This window comes from Vanessa cardui, chromosome 14, assembly GCF_905220365.1.
Source record: "Vanessa cardui chromosome 14, ilVanCard2.1, whole genome shotgun sequence".
Taxonomy (NCBI): domain Eukaryota; kingdom Metazoa; phylum Arthropoda; class Insecta; order Lepidoptera; family Nymphalidae; genus Vanessa; species Vanessa cardui.
Window position 1 is genome coordinate 12,801,164 of NC_061136.1, and position 21,756 is coordinate 12,822,919.

Here is a 21,756-nt window from a genome sequence, read left to right on the forward strand (position 1 = left end):
TAATTCGAGTTTCAGATACATATCTGTATTTACGGAATAATAATGATTAACACTTGAGTGATAGTGAGATAGTAAATGATATTTCAAGTAGTTTAGGTTTTGAAGACGTCAATAATATGCGTTACGTTAGGAATGAACGCGTAAATACTCGTAATCAATACAGTGCAGTAACAACGCGACGCCACGGCTGTTAGTCTATTCGGGAGTATTATCATTAGTAGCTCTACGTTTAAATTACGTCAACTAAAACATTAACACATTCTGTATTACTGTATAAGGATAATGGAAAACATTTTGTACGAGTTATCGATTAATTATATTTCGTGGTTCAGCGAGATTTTAAGATCAATAAATGGTTATTTTCAAGTGATGAAATAATCGAATGATCGAAAGCGATAAGAAAAATATATTTATATTAAAATTATAAAGTATTAAATATATATCATTTTCGGTATTTCATATTTCAATTAAATGTTATTTGTGCTTTTACAGCGTCTCGTAGGAAATATGAGCTCTAGTTTTATGTTAAAGGTAGTAAACTAACACAATTTTAGTTTGTAAGATTTCGAATTCGGTTATTTTTTTAGTTGATTTTTAAACGTTATTAACATATTACTTTATGAAATATTCGCAATAATATAATACATTTCGTCGATGGTTACTCAGAATGAACGAGACTGAAAAAAAATACAATTATTAGCACACACACTTAAGAATTTCTTTAAAAACAAAAGAGATGTTATATAAAATGTTGAGTCACTAGTTTTCTGTAAAAAAGCATTTCATTGGTCTCAATACTTATGTTGCCGGATAGTAATAACTATTACGTTAAGCTGCGCGTAGGGCCGGGAACTTCTCGCTACGTCCGCTTCGTGTGGTAAGACCAAATGAGGCCTAACCGCACAATGGCGAACATCGAAACCCAAATGGGGATCGTCACTTACCACAATCGGAGGGCTTATCTAGTAGATTGAGATCACCACGTCTCGAGCCCGGAGGGGATGCGCCCCGCCCCGCGCCGCTAGGAAAAAACCTCATACAAAACAGATCGATCGATATGAACGTTCACTCGTTTTACCGACACGTTTTGTTTTCAACTGATTCGAGATCTTTGACCATCTTACACCTTAATGTACTTAGGTTTCTAAGCGGTATGCAAAGAAAGGATACCACAGGCTTTACAGGGAGGAAACGGAACGGAGTTGCGCCTTAGAACTAAGGTGAAGGTCGAGTTCGAAATATGGCGGTCGGGGCGGACTCGGTAGATGGAAAGATAGGTTCTGCAATGTATAATGATAGGTCTCCAGGTGGACTTGTATGGGAAGATCTGGAGGTCGGAAGGTTACGATCGGGGGTGGGTCAGCAAGGGCAGCGGGACACGCCCGGGTGGGTTGCATAACGCTGGTCGTGCTGAGCGCGCGGGCGGTATCGACGCGCCCGGGGCGCATGCGCGGCGCGTACCTTCGCAGCCGTAGCCCTGCCCGATGAGCCCCCACAGCAGGTCGGAGCAGTGGTGGCAGTAGGTGGGCTTGTGGAAGGTCTTCTTGGCGAAGGAGTGGGTGCGTTGGGGCGCGGGCGCGGCCTGCGCCATGGCGGGCGCGCGGGCCGGGCCGGGCGGGCGCGCTACTCATGCCGCGGCGCCCAGGGGCGCGCCGCGCTCTCCGAGCGGCTGTCGCGGCCCACCATCGCGGCGCGTCTGCCGCCCGCGCCCACCCCGCCCCGCGCACGCGCGTTCCCCTCCCGCACCCCGACCCTCTAGCCCCGTCGCAATCTACGCCGCCGCCGGATCTGCACACGCATTCACCTTGATACGATGTCCGAGCTTCCAGTATCGATTTTTTATCTCAAATAAAGTCCTAAATCCATCAAAGGCGTATTTAGAAAAAATATATATGATCTATCCTATAATAAGTTTATTAAAATATCGATAACAAATTAAACGAAGGGATTCAAATTAATATTTTGAATATATTGTTGTTAGTTTTTCAGTATCAATTAAAATATTTTTTAGATGTTTTCATATAGCTCCTTGAATAAACACACGTACATTAATAAGTCATACAGAATCCGTTTTCCTAATTAATGGGAAATAGCATAAATAAAAATCAAAAGTTCGAAAAACAAACGTCCTTACAAGCTCACGGCGTATCGCGCTTGCGCTCTGCCGCCTCCAATCGAAAAAGCTCTTGTTTACAATATCAGGAGGTTCAGACAGCATCCTAAGGCGCCCGGCAGTCGCCAGCGCCACGAAGCTGCGCCGATCACCATTACACTATAATATTGACACTATTACAATCTACTTTAGAAAGAAAATGTAGGCGGCGAGTATGCAGTAGGGTCTGAAATTCAATGTTTGTTTAGTATTTCATAATCGATTGCTTTCTTAGCCAAACATTGATATGATATTTCAATTATAACGTGTTCTCAATGTTTTTATTTGAAACTTCTTTCAAGTAATAACGATAAATCAGTAAAATAATTATTATTTTGATTAGACATTCGCCTTTTAAGTATTCAAAATATTTTAACTAAGAATACGCAACAAGTAATGTTTACAGCTTGAATTATGCAGGAAGGTATAAACTAACAGGCTGTTTTATTATTTTTCTCCCACTGTCGGACTAAAGGCTTTTTTTTGGTAAAGAGAATGCTTAAAGATTATTCTTTCAGGACATTTCAATGGTACTCAAACCTAGACATAGATCAGATTTTCATTCGATTTATCTATGCAGGCTTTTTTTCACTTTCGAGAATAACATGAACTTCAGACTAACTAAGCGAATAATAATAATTTGGTACGAAATGACGTGTTCTAACCAATTAACCATCTCACCACTCGAAACCATGCAACCCAAAATCTACCGGCTTTTTGTGTAATAATTTTGTTATGTAATTAGTTTCGTAGCATTCACCCTTCAATTAAAAAAAAATGGTATAAGAATATAATCTGTAAAATAAATTAAAAAAGATTAGATTCTTAAATCTATATTATACATATATTATTATAAATGTGAAAGTAACTCTGTCTCTCTATCGCTCTTTCACGAACAAAACGCTGAGCCGAATTTGATGAAATTTGGTACGGAGCAAACTTAAACTCTAGGAAAGGACATAGGCTTTTTTTGTCTAAAACATGACAACCAACATCCTCAAAACGCGAGCGGTGCCGCGGGCGACTACTAGTAATAGGATTTATTTAGTGCTTACTATTCGCTCCCCCAAGACGCGCTAGTGGTAAAAACTAATGGTAAAAACAGTCAATATATTATTGGCTATCACGCTATAATGGATGAAAATTTTCATAAAAAGTTACGGAAAATAAGAGATAGTGGTCCAATAATTACGTAACCGTCATGCTGATTATGTTGGTCTTCGTAGGACTAAAAGACTTGCTATCCTCTTTGGTCAAAGCCTCGTTAGCAAGAGATATAATATATTTTAGTCATCTCTAATAAACAAGTGGTTACTAAAATGTGTACACTTGAACTCTAGCCAATAAGTTTTTTTTATCACGTTTACTTATCAGAGTTATGAGTCCGTCTGTGATGTGTCTCCTGTATATTTGTCGTATTAATTAATTATTCATTTGGTCATAATGAGTTACATGATACTATTATTACCTTAATAACTAATACACATAGGCGTGTTTGTAAAAAAAGTCGTGGTACCAACGATGCAAACGCTAAGGAATATCACTTTGTAGGAAATGAGTGACGTTATTCTGGTTTTTTTTTGGTCAATTTCATGTAGCCAATGGGGTAATTTATATTTTTACGTCTTATCCTTTCAAGTTTTCCACCATAAATTTATATTCTCTCAAAAATAAAAATCTAAATATACTTCCGAGTAGTTTTTTTATAAGAGACTCTGAACGTAAATCTACCACCAGATCGGAACGATTCATGCGACGTTCATCGATTTGATATTGTCTCTTTTCTTATGTTGTGAATACATTTAGTCACATCGAGGAATTAAATATGCAATTAAACGGTTCCCCTAGGTGGTAGAGCTTTTTACAAGCCGGTCTTGGGACGTAACATCTTCTCACTCATCAGATATTCTACTGACAAACAACAATACTCAGTATTGTTCTGTTCTGGTTTGAAGGGTGAGTGAGCCAGTGCAACTACAGGGACAGACTTTGTGGCACATGGAATCAAATCAAGCACTTTTGAATCGTCATTTTACAATTAAGTGAAGCTACCACCGGTTCGGAAAGTAGATTCTACCGAGAAGATCCGGCAAGAAACTCAGTGGTTACCTTTTTTAACATTTAAAAAATACAAAGTCATCTTAATTAAATACAATTATTTAAAATAACGGTAGCGATGTATGGAAGGGTTAATATTTATTACATCGCCATTGTCTATGGACGTTAGTGGCTACTTACAATCCGGTGGTGAAGATAATGTTTTCTCAACCGATTTTGGCCATGAAGATTATTTTCACCACGAAACATCCAACTGCGGAGTCATTATACACTAGTGGGTCTGCAAACCCAGTCATTCTCTATTCCAACTCTCATAATCAGCTGATACAGCAATCTTACATACATGATTACATTCCATGACTTTTCAGTAGCCGGAACCATTTTACTTAGTTTTTAAGGCACGGGAGTGTACTAACTCGTTACTACAAGTGCTATTGATGTTCATAAAAGTCAACAACAATAGCCTGTAAATTTCCCACAGTTGGGCTAAGGCCTCCTCTCCCTTTGTGAAAAAAGTTTGGACCATATTCCACCACGCTGTTCCAAATTGGTTTGGTGGAATACACAAGTAGCAGAATTTCTATTAAATTATACACATTCAGGTTTCCTCACGATGTTTTCCTACACCGCCGAGCACGAGATGAATTATAAACACAAATTAAGCACATAAGTATTTAGTGTTCCTTGCCTGAGTTTGAACCAGCATTCATCGGTTAAGATACGTTACAACGTTAACAATATAAATTCCTTAAATATGTAAGACAATTTAATTCAAGTCAATTCAAGTCAAGTTGTAGTGAATTTTTTTCATTTATATATAAACAAGACCAAGTAGACAATGTCCTCAAAAAGCAAGTGCACGAACTAGCAAATATGATATCAGCCAGTACACGAGCCTGCTAGGCTGTACATAGGGGTGTGGGGGTAATCGCTCGGAAAGCCACGGCTGGATCGCCCTGCCCTATTTATACCACGGCCCTGCCGGCCGAATGAACCTGTTACTTTAGTCTCCCTATACCCAACGACAGAGCCTTTAATAGAATTTCTAAAGTTAAATTCTTCGTTTGGTTAAATCTTTGCGTAAAATTCAATACATTATAAAATATGAAAATGTAATCATTATAATACTTGTATCAAATTATTTTTAATATCCAACGAAAGAAAAGGAGTATTATAGTTAATATAAAGTTGTGATTCTGTGTGTCTGTATGTAGGATCATTGGTCTTAATTAACCGTGTGCCACTATTTGCATTTTTTTTTTGTTGTAAGACTGGAATTCAATATTACATATGCTGTGACTTGAATACTATTAGAAAAAACTGATATTATATTGAATCACCAGATTATCTACTTTCAAATAAATTATCAAAGTAGATAATACAATATATAAGAAATATAAGTATATAATATAAGAAAATATATATTGTTTGAGCTCCTTGATCCTAATGATAGGTTAATTTGCACCTATTGTTTTGTTAGAGCAAATAGTTATATCGGAAACTTTTAATAATAGCTTTCCATCTTTTTCAGTTTTCGTAGATACGAGTGGAATGGAAACATTAAATTGCTAAGAAAACAATAGAAAACGTAATATCGATCAAAGCAATTTATATTTTTTTTATTTAAAAGAAACTAAAATTAAAATTTATTAATTTGGTAATAGAAAATTATATTACCCAATGTTACATATGTATGTTACAATTGTATTTTTTTTTTTCGAAAACTTCCTTACAATTAAGTTTGATTGAACTTAGTTTAGTAAATACTCAAACACTTCAATATGTCGAATTTGATAGTAGCATTAGTAGTCAGTGGAGTGACATTAATAAAGTATAATAATACAAATATCATTGGAGCGCGCATCGTGCGAAATAACGGTGCTTCAGAGCCACCTAATAAGAACGTGATTCCGTTATATACTAGTCATGCACTGGTTTTATGAAAAAATATTTTTGTTCGAAATAAAAACTGTTTTACTTTATGGAATTATTAGTCAAATAGCCTCCTTCAACATTTTGTTGATCATGGCGCTTAATTGTAGGTACTTTATTGTTTCAGTTTTATAAGAATAACACTAAAATAATACCTTTGATAATTATTGAAAACAGCTAATTAAAATATAAATTCATCTAAGTATATTTTTCGTCAGTACTAATTACTACCATATTATGCTACTATGTTATCAATTTATAAGAATGATAAAACGATGACCTTGATATCCCTTATCAGACGCAATATAATAAACGAATTATATCTATAATGATGATTATAATATATGTAAGAATCTTAAAAAGTAATAAACTTAAAATACGAAGAGATATCATGAAATAGCGCTGTTGTTAATTTAATAAATGAGATTTAGTCACGATATACGCGAAGTTGATCCGACAGTTTCTGAACGAATTCGAAACAGTAACATACTGTAAAACACACTGTCAAAATAAAGAAAATGATTGAAGAAACGCGAAATAAAACTTTTTTAGGTTTTGATTTTAGTACTCAAAGGGTAAGACAAAATTCGATACAGTCTTTTAGATAAACTCATTTTTAAAAACAATTTTTCGTAAAAGTGTATAGTTTCATAGTGCATTGCTTTTAATTTAATATCAAAATATTGTTCCCGAACTTTCAAAATAAAAATTATTTCATATTAAATCTTTTTTTACATACTATTAACCGTAAGATAACTGTGATTAAATTTGAAAATACTAAAGAATCCATTAAAATAAAACTTTTCAATATGACTAATCTCTTACAAGGAATAATTAATTTATGCAAATGATAGGCGGATGATGACTGTGACTTTAATTTTTCGTATAAAAAAAATTCAGTAACTTTTAACCATTTTAGTTGAAAGCTCTCGTGATCGGTGAAGACTATGCTGTTCTTCAAGAGGCAGATGTTGAATTTGATGTTGATCTTCCGGAGTTCAGGTATTAATTTTAAATTCTTTTAAATTTTTTATTTAAATTTTTTTTTTAATTATATTTAACAAGCTGATCTGCACAGATTAAGTTCCTACTTCAACCTTGTTGGCCATAGCATGAAATTTTTAAGTCTATATATTTCTGCAAGAATTTAATTATCAAATTCTAAAATTGTTGTACTGATCCAAGTGAAATATCCTTAGAGCAGCATTGTCAAATGAAAGCAGAATATTTGTCTTAAGCTTTATGATATTAATATAGATAAATAAGTTTGAATGTTAGAAACTAAAATATATTATTCCTGTTCCAGAACTGCCGGAGGTGTTGTTCGGGGTGAGAGGGGTGAGGTGACAGCCCCTACGCTGCTTTGGGTGAAAGCGTTGGATATGGTTATGGACCGCCTAGTTGTCGCTGGAGTTGACTTTTCTACAATAGAAGCATTATCTGGTGCTGCACAGGTAAATATTAAAGAAAAAACATTATATCAAAAAAAGATTTATCATTTGTTTGATAATTTAATCGTAATATAGTCTTAAAAGAGTCTTAAGGCAGTGTCATCTAAATTAACATACTCTACAAAAGGCATATTGTTTCAATTTTGTAGTCATGTTCTAAATTAGTTATTAATTTATCATAATTTAATTGTAACAATTGCCTATGTATTATTTCAAAAATATATTTAGCTTAATCCTTTCCAATTTGTAACAGAGTGTTGTACGGGGTTTTCGCTAAATGGCAATAGAATTACAATGATAAAAAAACAATAAAAAACACACAACTGTATTCAAACATGCATGTTCACTAATTCTTTTGTTTCATCATTCAATCAAAAAATGGTATTGCTGCGACAAAAAGTTAATATAAAACATAATAGTGTGTCCACATAAATTAGTTTCCATTATAATTTATATTTTCATGATTATAGTCTCACAGACATGCTGCCCAAGACAATGTTATGTCATATTACTTATGATTTTAAATACATATGTCATTTTATTATGCCTGCATTTAATTGCCAGGCAGCAACACAATCTGAATTTTTGGATTGAGTAGTAAAATATTACAATAGTGTGCATTTGCACAAATATTGGTAGTTATTATTATTATTGTTATTATGTACTGAAAATAATAATAAAAGTTATATTTACATTGTGGATATTTAATAAAAATTGATTACGAAATAAAAAAAATAAAATGTTTCAGCAACATGGCTCAGTATGGTGGGCGAAAGGCTCTGAAGCCAAACTGGCAGCTTTATCGGGCGATCAGTTCTTGCACACACAACTAGCTTCATGTTTTGTAGCGGATTCTCCAGTCTGGATGGATTCCAGTACTACTGCTGACTGTCGCGCATTGGAGGAAGCTCTTGGAGGACCTGAGGTATCCAATTTTTATATTTGACATTCAAAATTATAATAGGAGAAGCCTAATAGAATATCACGGCAATTCAACCATCAAAGTGGCAACATTCTCCATGTTAAAACAGATGTAACACTCAGGAATTTAATTTATATTTAATTCACATTCTCTAATATTTCTAATAAAACATTTACAGATTTGTTTATTAAGCCCTAAATTCTTAGATAGCATCTCAATCTTAAAGGATTTAGAGTTATCTAATTAATTTAAATTTATAAACTTATAGGTTTTAGAATTAATTGAAATATGGTGTTCCTATGCAATATAAATATTAGTTTGCATTATTCATTATAGTGTTCAATCCATTGGGCCATAAGTACAAGAAATATAAAAAAAAAATTCTGCTACATGTGTTTTCCACATTGGAAAACCATAGTGGAATATGTTCCAAAAAAACTTTTTCAAGGGAAGGGGCCTAAGCCCAGCTGTGGGAAATTTACAGGCTGTTGTTGCTGTTGTTGATGATGATGATCATGATTATGATGATGATGATTTCTTTCCAGGAATTAGCTAAAGTCACAGGATCCAGCGCGTACGAGCGGTTCACCGGTGTCCAAATACGGAAGATGTACCGCACTCGGCCCCGCGCGTACCACGCCACTGACCGAATCTCGCTCGTGTCCTCCTTCGCTTGCTCCCTATTTGTTGGGAGAATAGCACCCATTGACTTCTCCGATGGATCTGGAATGAATCTCCTTGACATTCATAGCAAGAAGTGGTGCGAGCTAGCCTTGAAGGTGATTTATTATTTTTGGTGAAATTTCTACTCTGATATCTTCAAATAAATTTATGAATATTTCTGTATTTTGGCAGGCTTGCGGAGACGAGACTTTAGCTAGCAAGTTAGGTGATCCAATCCCAACTGCCTCAGTGGTTGGTACAATATCACCGTACTATGTGCAGCGGTATGGCTTTAAATCTGACTGCAAAGTGGTTGCTTTCACTGGAGATAACTGTTCTGCACTAGCAGGTAGGGTAGCTTGAAAAATGTATTGCCAAATTAATGATATATATTGTCTGCAGACAGAAATATAGTTGTATTGTTTTGTTTTATAGGATTACGTCTCCAGTCTGGCTGGGTGGGGCTCAGCCTAGGAACCAGCGACACCTTGCTTCTGGGTCTGCAATCTCCAGCAGCCCCGCTGGAGGGGCACGTGCTCGTCGGCCCCACGAGCGCTCCCTACATGGCGCTGCTCTGCTTCTCCAATGGGTCGCTCACACGCCAGAACCACAGGGACAGGCTCGTGGGACCCAGCTGGGAGGCATTTAATGATCTGCTTCAAGCTACGGTTCGAGGAAATATGGGCTACATGGGTGAGCATCTCTTCACTGTAGAATTAAATGAATTTTAATTTAGCCTTTAAAACAACCCCTAGATTAACATATTCCAGCAATCCGCGAGGGAGATCAGCCAACTACGCAGGACTATATACTTTTTTTTTTAATTTAAAATACAACATCCACAGGCTCGCAGATGCTCGTGCCTTTTTTTACCTTTTATATTCAATTACATTTTGGCGTTTTATATTTTATACTAAACATCAGCAGACCTTCGCTGGAAATCATTATTGTCGTCTTCTTGGGAGACGTGGCCCACACTGATTTTTTTTTTTTAAATAATATATACGTAATCTACGTATATGTTACTTTACGTAATCTATAATAAATAATATATAATAAAAATAATATATAAACTATAATAAATAATATATAAATAAAAATATATAGCAGTATATAGGACCACTCTTATAATCCGATGGGATGGAAAATCCGACGGGACGGGAAACAGTTCAGACGCAGGACAAACGGCTTGACGTGGCTTCTGAGGCTAATTCAGGCCAACCGTGGCGCGGTGTGCAGGTATCTACTACGACACGGCGGAGATCGTCCCGCGGCGCGCGGCGGGGCGCTGGCTGGCGGAGGGCGCGCGGGCGCGGGCGCGCGCGGCGCCGCAGTTCGAGGCGCGCGCGCTGCTTGAGGGGCAGGCGGTGGCGCGCCGCGCGCATGCGCAGCGCATGGGCCTGCGCCTCGCGCCCGCCGCGCGCCTCGTGGCCACGGGCGGCGCCTCCGTCAACGCCGCGCTGCTTCAGATCTTCGCCGACGTCTTCAACATGCCCGTCTACGTGCAGGTGCGCTATCGTCACCCCCCCCCCCCTGACTCCAAAAATCAAAATCAAAATAAACTTTATTCAAGTAGGCTTTTATAAGCACTTTTGAATCGTCATTTTACAATTAAGTGAAGCTACCACCGGTTCGGAAAGTAGATTCTACCGAGAAGAACCGGCAAGAAACTCAGTAGTTACTCTTTTTTAACATTTAAAAAATACAACGTCATGTTAATTAAATACAATTATTTCAATTAAAGTATCCTGCTTGGAAGTCAACAGGTATTAACTCCACGCTTTTTTATCATCTACAAAATCTTGTATCGAATAGTATGCTTTTTCTACCCGTCCCTTTCACCTGTTTCCGAACTAAGGACTCGTGTTGTGTGTCCCTCTAGGACCAGCACTCGAACGCCGCTCTCCTGGGGGCGGCGATCCGGGCGGCGGAGGTTTGGAGCGCGGAGGCGGGGGTCAAGCTGACTGGTAATGTATTGTGATATTATAGCTGCCTTTGTCGTATTGGCTAACTAGGTAACGATGTAAAAGTTTATTATTTCATTCCGTTTATAACATTAAAAAAAAATTTAGTGCCCCATTCCATTTTTTTTGAATGAGTTTCATTTTCCTTTTTTAATTTACGAATATTTATTAATTTATCGATGATTACGTATATGATATAATATAACAATAAATTGTCACTTTAAATTTGAGCAGGGTCGGAACTAACAATGACGCCGGTAGCAACGCCCTACCCCGACGCGGAGAAGATCTACGCTCCGATGATCGACAGATACTGGCAAATGATCGAGGACATTCCGAAATTATCCTAACCAGCTATTTACACCATATCACTATCACATTATCGTTATTTTTTAAAAATAATCAATTTTTCAAGACTATTTTTTTAATCATTTATTTTTGTAGATGGCAATACTACGCTGTTGAATTTAAACACTTAATTTTTAAATTATAAAATTCCTACACGCATTCCACAAGCTTTAAGGCATAATAAATGTTAACTTTTAACCGATAAGTAATCTCAGAAAAAAAATAACTGAAGGAACCATACGTGTTTATTATATTATTGTTAGTGAAACGAGCGGTCGCCCAACACGTCCGTTACGCGAGCTTTCCTCAACAACCGTAAATGATTACTGGGTTGTTATTAATAATCATACTACATATTTCAATGGAGTGATGGTAAATGAATAATTTTGACCTTGAATTAACAAAGACGTCATTAAAATTAATGTATGGGTTTTTTATGACAAATGTCGTCGTACTTTAGAAGTAAATTTAACTCTACGCTGTTGACTTAAGGTATGTTTTCCGAATATAAATGAAAGTTTGAATCATGGTCTTCAAATAATATTGTATCATAAGGTAATATATATCAATCAAGAACTGTATGTAGTTCCAAAAAACAGAACTGTTAGGGAAAATGTGAATCTACGGTTTCTTTACCTTAATTCCTGTCATTGAAATATAGTGTAGATAGGTATCTAATATAAATTTTTGATAAAGAACTTTATACTCATTTTTTGAAGTCATTTATATATAAGTAGAATTGTGATCGAAATTCAAATATAAACTAGGTACGTTATTTTTTTATTGTAATTTCACATTCCATTTTATTTTATGCATTTGTTATTTTATTATTTGTTGATGTTATTTTTTTATTAATCTTTAAAGGTTTTATATTGCACACTTTTTTATTTATTTATTTACAGAATAAGTTAAGTCATTATTTATCTTTCATTACACTGATGTAATGTACAGAAGCTATTGCTATAACTCGATTAGTGTGACTTTGACTTTGAGAAAGAATCTTGTTAGTTATTTAACAAATAATGTGTTATTTAAAGTGTTCCTTGATATTTAAACAATTGTCATAATATTTTTAACTTTGTTATATCTATTCAGACGAATTGTTTACATTTATTTTTAATATATAACATACAAATGTTTTCTGACATTTGGGTCTCCCCAAAGTATGAGGAATATTATTACGGTGTTATATTATAACTATATTATGTATTGATGACAATGTGGTTTAAAATGTACCAAACTGCAATTGTGGATTTTTTTAGATCTATTCACTTACAAAGACGCGTCCTATGTTAACATTAATTTATTATCTGCGTGCATTAGTACGATTGAGGGACGATCGTGGTTAAAGTTAGTGAATAGATCGATAACGCATTCAGTATGTAACATGAATGACGCAATACGTTGTGATATTTATTATTTTTTAATATTTAATTTCCATCTCACTCGATTTAAATAAAATATTTACGATTTGTTAAATTAATATAAATGTTTGGATTTCTTGACGTTGAAATGAAATAAAACTGTATAAGTTTACTATCTCTAATGTTATAACTTTCTTGTAAACAAAAATGGTTCTAGGGTTGTTTACACACAGCGATGCCGTTATTGTCAACTATATATCTTAAATGAAAATTTAAAATAAATTACAAATATTTATACGAATCACGACCTAATGCATGACCAAAAGCAACTAAAAAGAGGTCAGTGTGTAAGCAGCCTAAGGTATACAGAGAAATAAATTTGAAGGTTTTTAAAAATTTATAGTAATATACAACTTAGATGTAGCATCGGCAAATTCAATTAAACCGATTACTGCCGATTTATATAACCAATAGAAATAGCTACCTATCGCGCTATTCGTCGCTATAGATTCTCGCGTCAGTGATGTGACAAATTGAGGAATATATTAGGTCATATGATATTACAAGTTATTAAGTTTGCGTAAAGATCATATTCACATAAGAAATAAATATTGATAATTTGGGATAGCGTACTTAGTTCGGATGTGATCGGTTTTACGAATTTTGCCGATGCTACATCTAAGTTGTGTCGTACTATACACATATCACTAACATGTAGTCGGTGCTATCACAGCTTTTAACATTCCTAATAGTCTGAACTTATTCTGTTGTATAGAAATTTATTTATATTGGACAATCTAATATGCTTTGTTATTCATTTACACGGTTTTAATAAAAGTTGCTTAAATATGTTTGTGTTATTATTTGAATATTTTTTAGTCTAGCATTAATGTTATATTTGTAAAATTTATTTGTGCTAATACACCGTTTTATTTTCTGTGTAAACCTCTTAAGGAGCTGAATTATTCTAAATCGCAGTAAGTACTCATTTGTTTGATACAATAAGTTACTGTTTTTAAAAATTCTTATTTTTCGACATTTTAACAGATTGATACATTTTTGATTTCTTTATTTAAAATTAAATTAAAATAAGTTTCAATTCAATGCTTTATTTTCATTCTACAAATCAATGTGAACTCATTTTGAAATTGGAATATATATTTGTATGTCTGGTAATCATCCGAAGCATTACTTCTTCCTTCCACCGCGCTCTTTCACTTGCAGCTGTATGGTCGCGCCGGGCGGCACGTTGTAGTATGCCAAGGTGTTCGTATCTTTGAAGAATAAGCCCTGCGAATAAGTACAAATTATTATACATGTTTCTTACTTGGTTAAAATAAAGAATATGTTTTAATCTACAAGAGGAATCACAGATTTAAGTCGAAAAGCGACGAATGGGCTTTTTACTTTATTTTACATAAGACATTCAAACTTCTCGTTACCGATAGATTTTACGTGCTTTCTGGGGCAAGTTGATAGTAAGAATTTGATAAAAGAAAAGCAAATGAATTAAACTAAAAACTTTTGGGTTCGAAACCTAACCTATATTTTTGTGTATTTAACTTCATAAGAGTTAAGGTCTTAGACAAATCATAGGCTAAATATTTCGTAACAAACACTCAATACCAAATATTACAAATAGCTGGCAAGGAAAATGCGTTACAGCGCAACAGTATGAAGTCTAAATTAAAAGATGACATTGTGTTCCAAGCATATGGCCAACTAATAATAGGCTATTTGACTGGTTTTTAAATTCCATTTTATATTGTTCAGTAGAAGTTAAGGAACCCAGTTAAGTTGTGTTTTTTATTTCTAGTACATATTTGCTGAAAAATATCAAATTAAAAATCCATATTTAAATAGCGTGCAAAAACGCTACATGGACAATATGGCTCTGCAATGGGGTCGGTGACGTCACTTTCCTGTATTTCAATCTGTGGTACATATAGTAGAAAAGCAAAGTTTACAAAAAAGTGACTTCATCATAAGCCCGGTCTATCAGAAGCGTTTTGTGTCACGTGACAAACGTTTGAAAAAATGCTATTTATTTATGGATTTTTGAATAAACTACGTATTATTTTCAAGTTTCGTTAGTAAATAACCATTTTTAAACTCATAATATACACTGATTACAATAATTCACAATTTATTTTTCGCATTGTCAAACATCGTGAGGAAACCTGCATGTGTCTGATTTCATTGAAATTCTGCCACATGTGCATTCCACCAAACCGCATTGGAACAGCGTGGTGGAATATATTCCAAACCCTCTCCCTAATGTAAGAGGCCTTATCCCAGCAGTGGGAAATTTACAGGCTGTTACTTTACTTTTTTTTTTCGCATTGTCAAATAGCCTATCGTTAGAAGCAGCAGTGTGTGTCACCTCGTAGTGCAGCTTCTGCTTGGCTGTGGGCATGTTGGTGGAGCGCTGCAGGATGTTCTTGAGCTCTGCCACGCTGGCGGACAGCGGCACCGACACTTGCAACGTGCGCCCGTCCAGCCGCCACTCGCTGCGCTCCGGCGCCGACGGGAGAATCACCTGCGACAGGAAATTACGAATATAATAATAACAAACGGATTACAAACACCGCCATGATCAAGTTGCAGCCATAATACACCAAAACTTAGCTGATCAATATAAATTAATTTCTGAAAAAGTACCGTACTACAAATATAAGCCACAATCAGTGCTCGAAAACAACAGCTATAGGATATACTGGGATAGAAATATAGTTACTGATAAAACCATTTACAACAATAGACCAGACATAACAGTATTAGATAAACAAAATAGTTCAGTTTATTTAATAGATATAGCAATTTGCAACACCCATAACTTAAATAACACTTTTACCGAAAAAATATCTAAATACACTGATTTATCCATAGAGATAAAAACACAATGGAAAGTTAAGAACACCAAAATGGTACCTATCACACTCTCCATACCAGTCTGAAATTACTAAATATCAATAATTCCACTCTCACACTTTTACAGAAAGCCGTAATTTTAAATACATGCCGCCTAGTTAGAAAATTTTTAGGCTAACTCCCCTAGCTATGCACTTGGCTCAGGCCCGTGCACAGTTATAGAATCCTTTTTTCAGTAAAGAAGAGAATTAGCTATGCTAAAAATATAATAATAATAATAATAAATACCCATTATTATTTCATCAACCGGAGTCATTCCTCACTCACTGTTTTCCAGCTTACAAGCACTTGGCATACACAAACTCACTTTTATTTTATTACAGAGAGCAGTCATTCTGAATACATGTAGGATTGTGCGGAAATTTTTATCAAGTGATTAGGTAGTCCGTTTTTGTTTGGATAGAATCCCGCAAAAACGGAGAATATAACCTCGTTAAAAGGAGAGCATGAAAAGAGTTAAAAAAAAAAAATAAATAATAATGTATTTCAAGTATCAATGACTCATAGTGTTCGTTGCAATTTTTTCTTAATAACTATATTAGTGTTATATAAATAATTTAATTATATGTATTAATACATATCATATAAAAATGAACAATACAATAATACTGAGTACTGTTGAGTGGGTGGTATCTACCCAGACGGGCTTGCACAAAGCCCTGCCACAGAGTAAAAAAATTAAAAAAGGGATTTAGTAGTTTAATCCTATAAACAATATAGATTAGAGCAATAATATTGTATGAGTAAAGTTTCTGTTCATGACAAAATGAAAATCACATATACTTTATTATTGCAGGTGGTTATTATGTGCTATGTACAATTAATAGTATAACGACAAGTCTTATATAAAAAATAAATAAAATACCTATAATCCACAGGAAACTATTAACATCCAAATATTTTATTATATCTGAGGAGACTACATTTTAAAATTTAGATTATAACTAACGACTGTATTCACTGCTACATATTGTATTCAGTTTGTTAATTTTAAAATATTTTGCAAGTATCGAAAAATTTGGGTTGCGTGGTTTTTGTAATAGATTATATAAAACTTTACCTGCAAAGGTGCAGGACCAGGATGTGCTGCGAGCCAGGCCTGTTCAGACTCCAGAGCGTCTTCTGTCCTCGCCCGCTTAGCAGCCGGCTCTTCTTCTTCTGGCGGAGCACCCGGCACTGGTACGCCGGCCACTCCTCCCGGTACACCCGGTACCGGATAACCATACGGTGCACCCACCGGAGTGGGGATAAGAGGCGGTCGGGGAGCTAAGGGTGGGATCACCATTAATGGTGGGATCGGTTGGAGAAGTACAGGTGCAGGGGCGGGTGCTGGAGCTGGTGCAGGAGCTGAAACTCGCGGTGGTGCCGGCGGTGGTGGAGGCCGCGGGGCCGCGACTCCTCGAGCTGATGGAGGAACTGGTTTGGGTCCAATCTTCTCTTTCTCCTCATCAGGAAGCAGGCCCTTGACCTGAAAGTTTTAGTTTGTATATAAAATATTTATAACATGAAAATGAATCATTTATAGTTGGTCTGGTGGTATAATCATGGTAACTATTCTTTAACCAACTAAATAAGAAATAACAAATATATTGATGGTAGTGCTTTGTGCAAGCCTGTCTGGGTAGGTACCACCCACTCACCATTTATTCTACCGCCAAATAGCAGTACTCAGTATTGTTGTGTTCCGTTTTGAAGGGTGAGTGAGCCAATGTAACTACCGGCACAAGGGACATAACATCTTAGTTCCCAAGGTTGGTGGCACATTGACGATGTAAGGAATAGTTAATATTTCTTACAGCGTTATTGTCCATGGGTGAGGTGACCACTTACCATCAGGTGGCCCATATGCTCGTCAGCCAACCTATTCTATAAAAAAAAAATATTCCAAGTCTAGAATAACCTTATGTATCTGCTGTATCTGGTCCTCCAGCGTGATGTGCGCGCGCGCCGCTCGCGTGGCGGCCTCCACGCTGGACGTGTGGCCGTCCCACGTGACGCGCTCGTCGCGCCGCTTCTCTTCCTCGCCTATCTTCTTACCGATAGCGGTCTCCTCGTCACCTACACCGAAGATATCGGTACGACGTTCTGCTAACTGAAAACATTAAACATATTAATATATATAATAATCAAGTTTATTTAATAAAAGGCCAAAATAAAAGAGATCATGTATAAAATATTCAATAAAATTTTAACGTGATATTATTAGTACAATAATAAAAAGTTTAGTTTATAAGTTTTTACCTAATTTTAAGATTTTAATTTGTATTTGGAAGTATAAACTTCCATTTATAACTTTTTCACTTTTATTTTCTTTATGTTTAAAATATTTTTTTTCCTGTGCATGCTGTGGTCTCCTATAATTGAAGGAGCACATAACTTGTGTAACCTTTATACCGTTTTATTTTGAATGTGTAATTAGTGTGTATCCTTTGTTGGGGACTCATAAATAAATAAAAAATAAAAAAATAAATATATCGCAGACCTGTTTGAGCGAAGCTTCGATAGCCGCGCCAGGAGCGAGAGCCTCGTCACGATCGGAGCGCTCAGCTGCAGCGCGATCTCGCTGTTCCAGCCAGCGCGGATCTAGCAGTCCTATTCTTACGTGATCGGCCACCTTGTTAGCTGGAATCTTTTCTCCTGTAATTGGAGATACTAGCCATTCTTCGCTAGCTGGCGCCGGTTGAGGCCGGGCGCGTTTTGGATCATATTTCTTGACCACAACGCGATCAGGACGAGGAGGTAATGGAGTCTCCTCTCCACCTCTACTAGACTCTAGAGGACCATCATCATCGGATGAAGAACTTTCTTCCTCCATATCTTGAACCCTATTATCATCAGGACGCTGCTGGTGTTGCGTTCTATCTTCCATTTCCGCGAGATCTTCATCCGACTCTGATTCCGATTCAGATTCCAATTGCATCTCTGTATCGTCCTCATCATTGCCATGAGTGATATCTTCTCCACGTTCTTGGGCTAATACTCGAGCACCAACTTCTAGGGGTGTTGTCGGTGGAGGAAAATCACCAGGTTCTCCTGCAGGATAATCAACTGTTTCTACAACGACAAAATCGTGCCAATCAATTGAAGCATAAGCTAATCTTTCTTTTTCAATTCTCGCCTCATCTGCAGCTTTGCGCCTAGCTTGATGGGAGTGCCATGCAGCTCTACTGCGCACTTGTTCTAAGACTCCACTTCGTACCTCGGCACTTAGCTTTGAAACTAATTCTTTAGGAGGTAAAAGAACTTTAGTATATTGTTCTAAAAGTCTTGTAAAGTATTGGAAAAGCGAATGCTGAGGACGCAGAAAATCAAACTGATGATTTCTTTCTTCCTTCTTCATTAGATCTGTTAAAAACTGACGACCATTTCTAGCCACAAACTGTGCTGTTAGTTTTACAATATCAAGTTCTAATGCTGAAATTGAAGGTGGATCTGCGATAAACTCAAAATCCGGAGGTGGATCACGTGGTGGTGCTGGTTCAGATGGTACTGCAGCTTTCAGAAGTTCCTGTTGCCTAGCTGCAGTAGCCGGTGCAAGACCTGGGCGTTGCACTGGGGGTCCGATTGGTATAGGGGCAGTATCAGTACCTGAAATTTTTTTACATATAAGAGTTTCTAAATATATAAAAAAAAAGTAAAGTAAAGTAACAGCCTGTAAATTTCCCACTGCTGAGATAAGGCCTCCTCTTCCATTAAGGAGAGGGTTTGGAACATATTCCACCACGCTGTTTCAATGCGGGTTGTTGGAATGCACATGTGGCAGAATTTCGATGAAATTAGACACATACAGGTTTCCTCACGATATTTTCCTTCACCGCCAAGCACGAGATGAATTATAAACACAAATTAAGCACATATATATGGCGGTGCTTGCCTGGGTTTGAACCCTCAATCATTGGTTAAGATGCACGCGTTCAAACCACTAGGCCATCTCAGCTCTTAAGTTTTATTTTTAAAAAAATCATATAAAAGAATAATTTATTTATTAAATAAATTTTGTTCAGATTCACAACATTTCTGATGTATCCGATTCTTCATTACATTTCATTTTATTTCATCAATACCAAATAAATTGGATGGATTTATTTTAAAATAGTGATGATATATTAAAATATTGTTCTTTTATAATTAAATTAATTTCTCAATATAAATCATTTTGTAGGGAACAAAAATGCTATCCTCATTAATATTATAACATTAAAAATTATCAGAAATACTGCAATACTTACTTCTCCCTTCTCTTATTTCCTTCACCTTATGCTGGTAGTAAGCATGGTATGGATCCCCAGAATTGAGAAAGTTGAATTTTGGATTTCCAAGTTCATTTTGTCTAATGCGAGCCTCAAACTCTGGTCCATTACGAGCAACAAAACTTGCAGTCTTGTCAACAATATCTTTATAAATTTATTAAGGAAATAATGCTTATTGCAAATTAACGATTAGTAAGTATCTTCCTGGAAAGTGTATGACATTATGTAACATAATAAAGTGAATGTATAATAATTATGTAAACAACTTTTAAGAGAAAGGTTCACAAAGAGCAATCTAATAACTTTTGCATAGTACATGAAAAAATAAAAAAGAGCATTGATTACATATTAACAACATAATTTTTGTTGGACATTATTGTTATTAAATCATCCTCTAATCTTGGTGGATGGGCAAATGGGCCATCCGAAGGTAAGCAGTCACCACCACCTATAGGCATTGGTGCTCTAAGGAAAATTAACCATTCCTTACCAACCAATGTACCCAATAACCTTGTCAGCAAAGATGTTATGTCGCTTGTGCCTTTTATTACACAAGCTTACTCATTTTTCCCTTTTACGGAATAGCTGTTTGCAAGTAAAATATCTAATTTGTAGATAGTACCTACCCAGATTGGGCTTACACAAAGTAAAAAGGATAATTTCACATTACTGTAAAACTACAAACACCTAAAAACTTATATTCTTTTACAAATATCAGAAGCATTTAACAACAAATAAGAGGTTATGTTTGTACAAACCAATTATTAATTTATTAAATAGTATTTTTTATGTTTTCAAAGGATACTTCTAACTTCGGGTGGTGGATAAATTATTCCAATAACGGGAGCGGGAGGGGCCTGCGGTTCTTCTGGTGGTGTCTCAAGCGCCAGCCCCGGAGGGGCCATAACATCGATCGAAGGCATTCTTGCCTTACACGTAAATTGTCACTCTGTTAAGACTAATTGTAATACATCTATATCCTTAAACCAAAATCAAACACAACTTAAATTACCAACTTCGCATAATTAAGATACAAATTATAAAGCCATGGATTATACAGTTGAAAACAAGTATGTTGTCAAATTTTTATTGTCTATAGAATAGAATATAGATAAAAAATAAAGCTTACACATATTAAATACAGATAATGTAAATAATAATAGAAATCATTTTGTGACAATCAATTATGAAGATTGCAACTAAAATGAAAAAATATTATTTACAATATTATATAAATATAAATAAAAATATCAGTCCAATTTTAACTTTCAATAAACAAACATTTTCTCTATATTTAAAGATTTAAAGGTCAAATGTACGTACGTACACATTGTAAGAATTGCGTCAAGAAAAAAGTCCTTTTAGTAAAGTAGACGTTTTTATTTCACCTGTGCTCTTTATCCATACAAATAAATAAAATCGGAGTGTCTGTTTGTAATATTAAAATAACCGCTTTCTGCTACATACATTTGTCTTTATATACGGTACACATACCAAAACACACATTTTTAGAATTTTTGTCTGTCTGTCTGTCTGTCTGTCTGTTTGTTCCGGGTAATCTCTGGAACGGTTGGGCCGATTTGAACAGGACTTTCATTGGCGGGTAGGTAATGTACTAAGGCGTAACTTAGGCTACTTTTTATACGCAAATAATACAAAGTTTTGGAAATATAAGCGCCCAACTTAAGTTGAGCTTTTTCTGATATGATTGTCGATATGAA

The 21,756-nt window shown here is 35.7% G+C and overlaps 3 protein-coding genes across 7 annotated transcripts in view; 1 reads left to right on the top strand and 2 right to left on the bottom strand.

Annotated features, from left to right (window-relative positions):
- Positions 1–1,681, bottom strand: part of LOC124535095 (diacylglycerol kinase theta) — a 32,460-nt gene extending 30,779 nt beyond the window's left edge. For 2 of the 5 annotated variants that reach the window (XM_047111156.1, XM_047111158.1), the window contains exon 1: positions 1,462–1,680. In XM_047111156.1, coding sequence (XP_046967112.1) covers positions 1,462–1,591 — 130 coding nt within the window. In that variant the 5' untranslated portion in view covers positions 1,592–1,680. Of the gene's footprint in view, positions 1–1,461 lie in introns of all 5 variants that reach the window. The other 3 variants (XM_047111155.1, XM_047111159.1, XM_047111160.1) reach the window with 3 other exon arrangements.
- Positions 1,682–6,491: 4,810 nt separating this feature from the next.
- LOC124535228 (xylulose kinase) lies at positions 6,492–11,832 on the top strand. Its single transcript, XM_047111355.1, has 10 exons — positions 6,492–6,717; positions 7,062–7,144; positions 7,449–7,596; positions 8,342–8,518; positions 9,061–9,294; positions 9,371–9,527; positions 9,614–9,871; positions 10,418–10,686; positions 11,061–11,145; positions 11,377–11,832. The coding sequence occupies exons 1-10, from the start codon at positions 6,661–6,663 to the stop codon at positions 11,490–11,492; spliced, it is 1,584 nt and encodes a 527-aa protein (XP_046967311.1). The 5' UTR covers positions 6,492–6,660; the 3' UTR covers positions 11,493–11,832.
- Positions 11,833–13,947: 2,115 nt separating this feature from the next.
- On the bottom strand, positions 13,948–21,135 carry LOC124535152 (splicing factor 3A subunit 1). The gene is made up of 7 exons (XM_047111245.1): positions 20,841–21,135; positions 20,015–20,179; positions 18,268–19,373; positions 17,686–17,877; positions 16,846–17,253; positions 15,238–15,393; positions 13,948–14,144 (listed from the first exon to the last, which is right to left on the bottom strand). The coding sequence occupies exons 1-7, from the start codon at positions 20,956–20,958 to the stop codon at positions 14,043–14,045; spliced, it is 2,247 nt and encodes a 748-aa protein (XP_046967201.1). The 5' UTR covers positions 20,959–21,135; the 3' UTR covers positions 13,948–14,042.
- Positions 21,136–21,756: the final 621 nt, after the last annotated feature.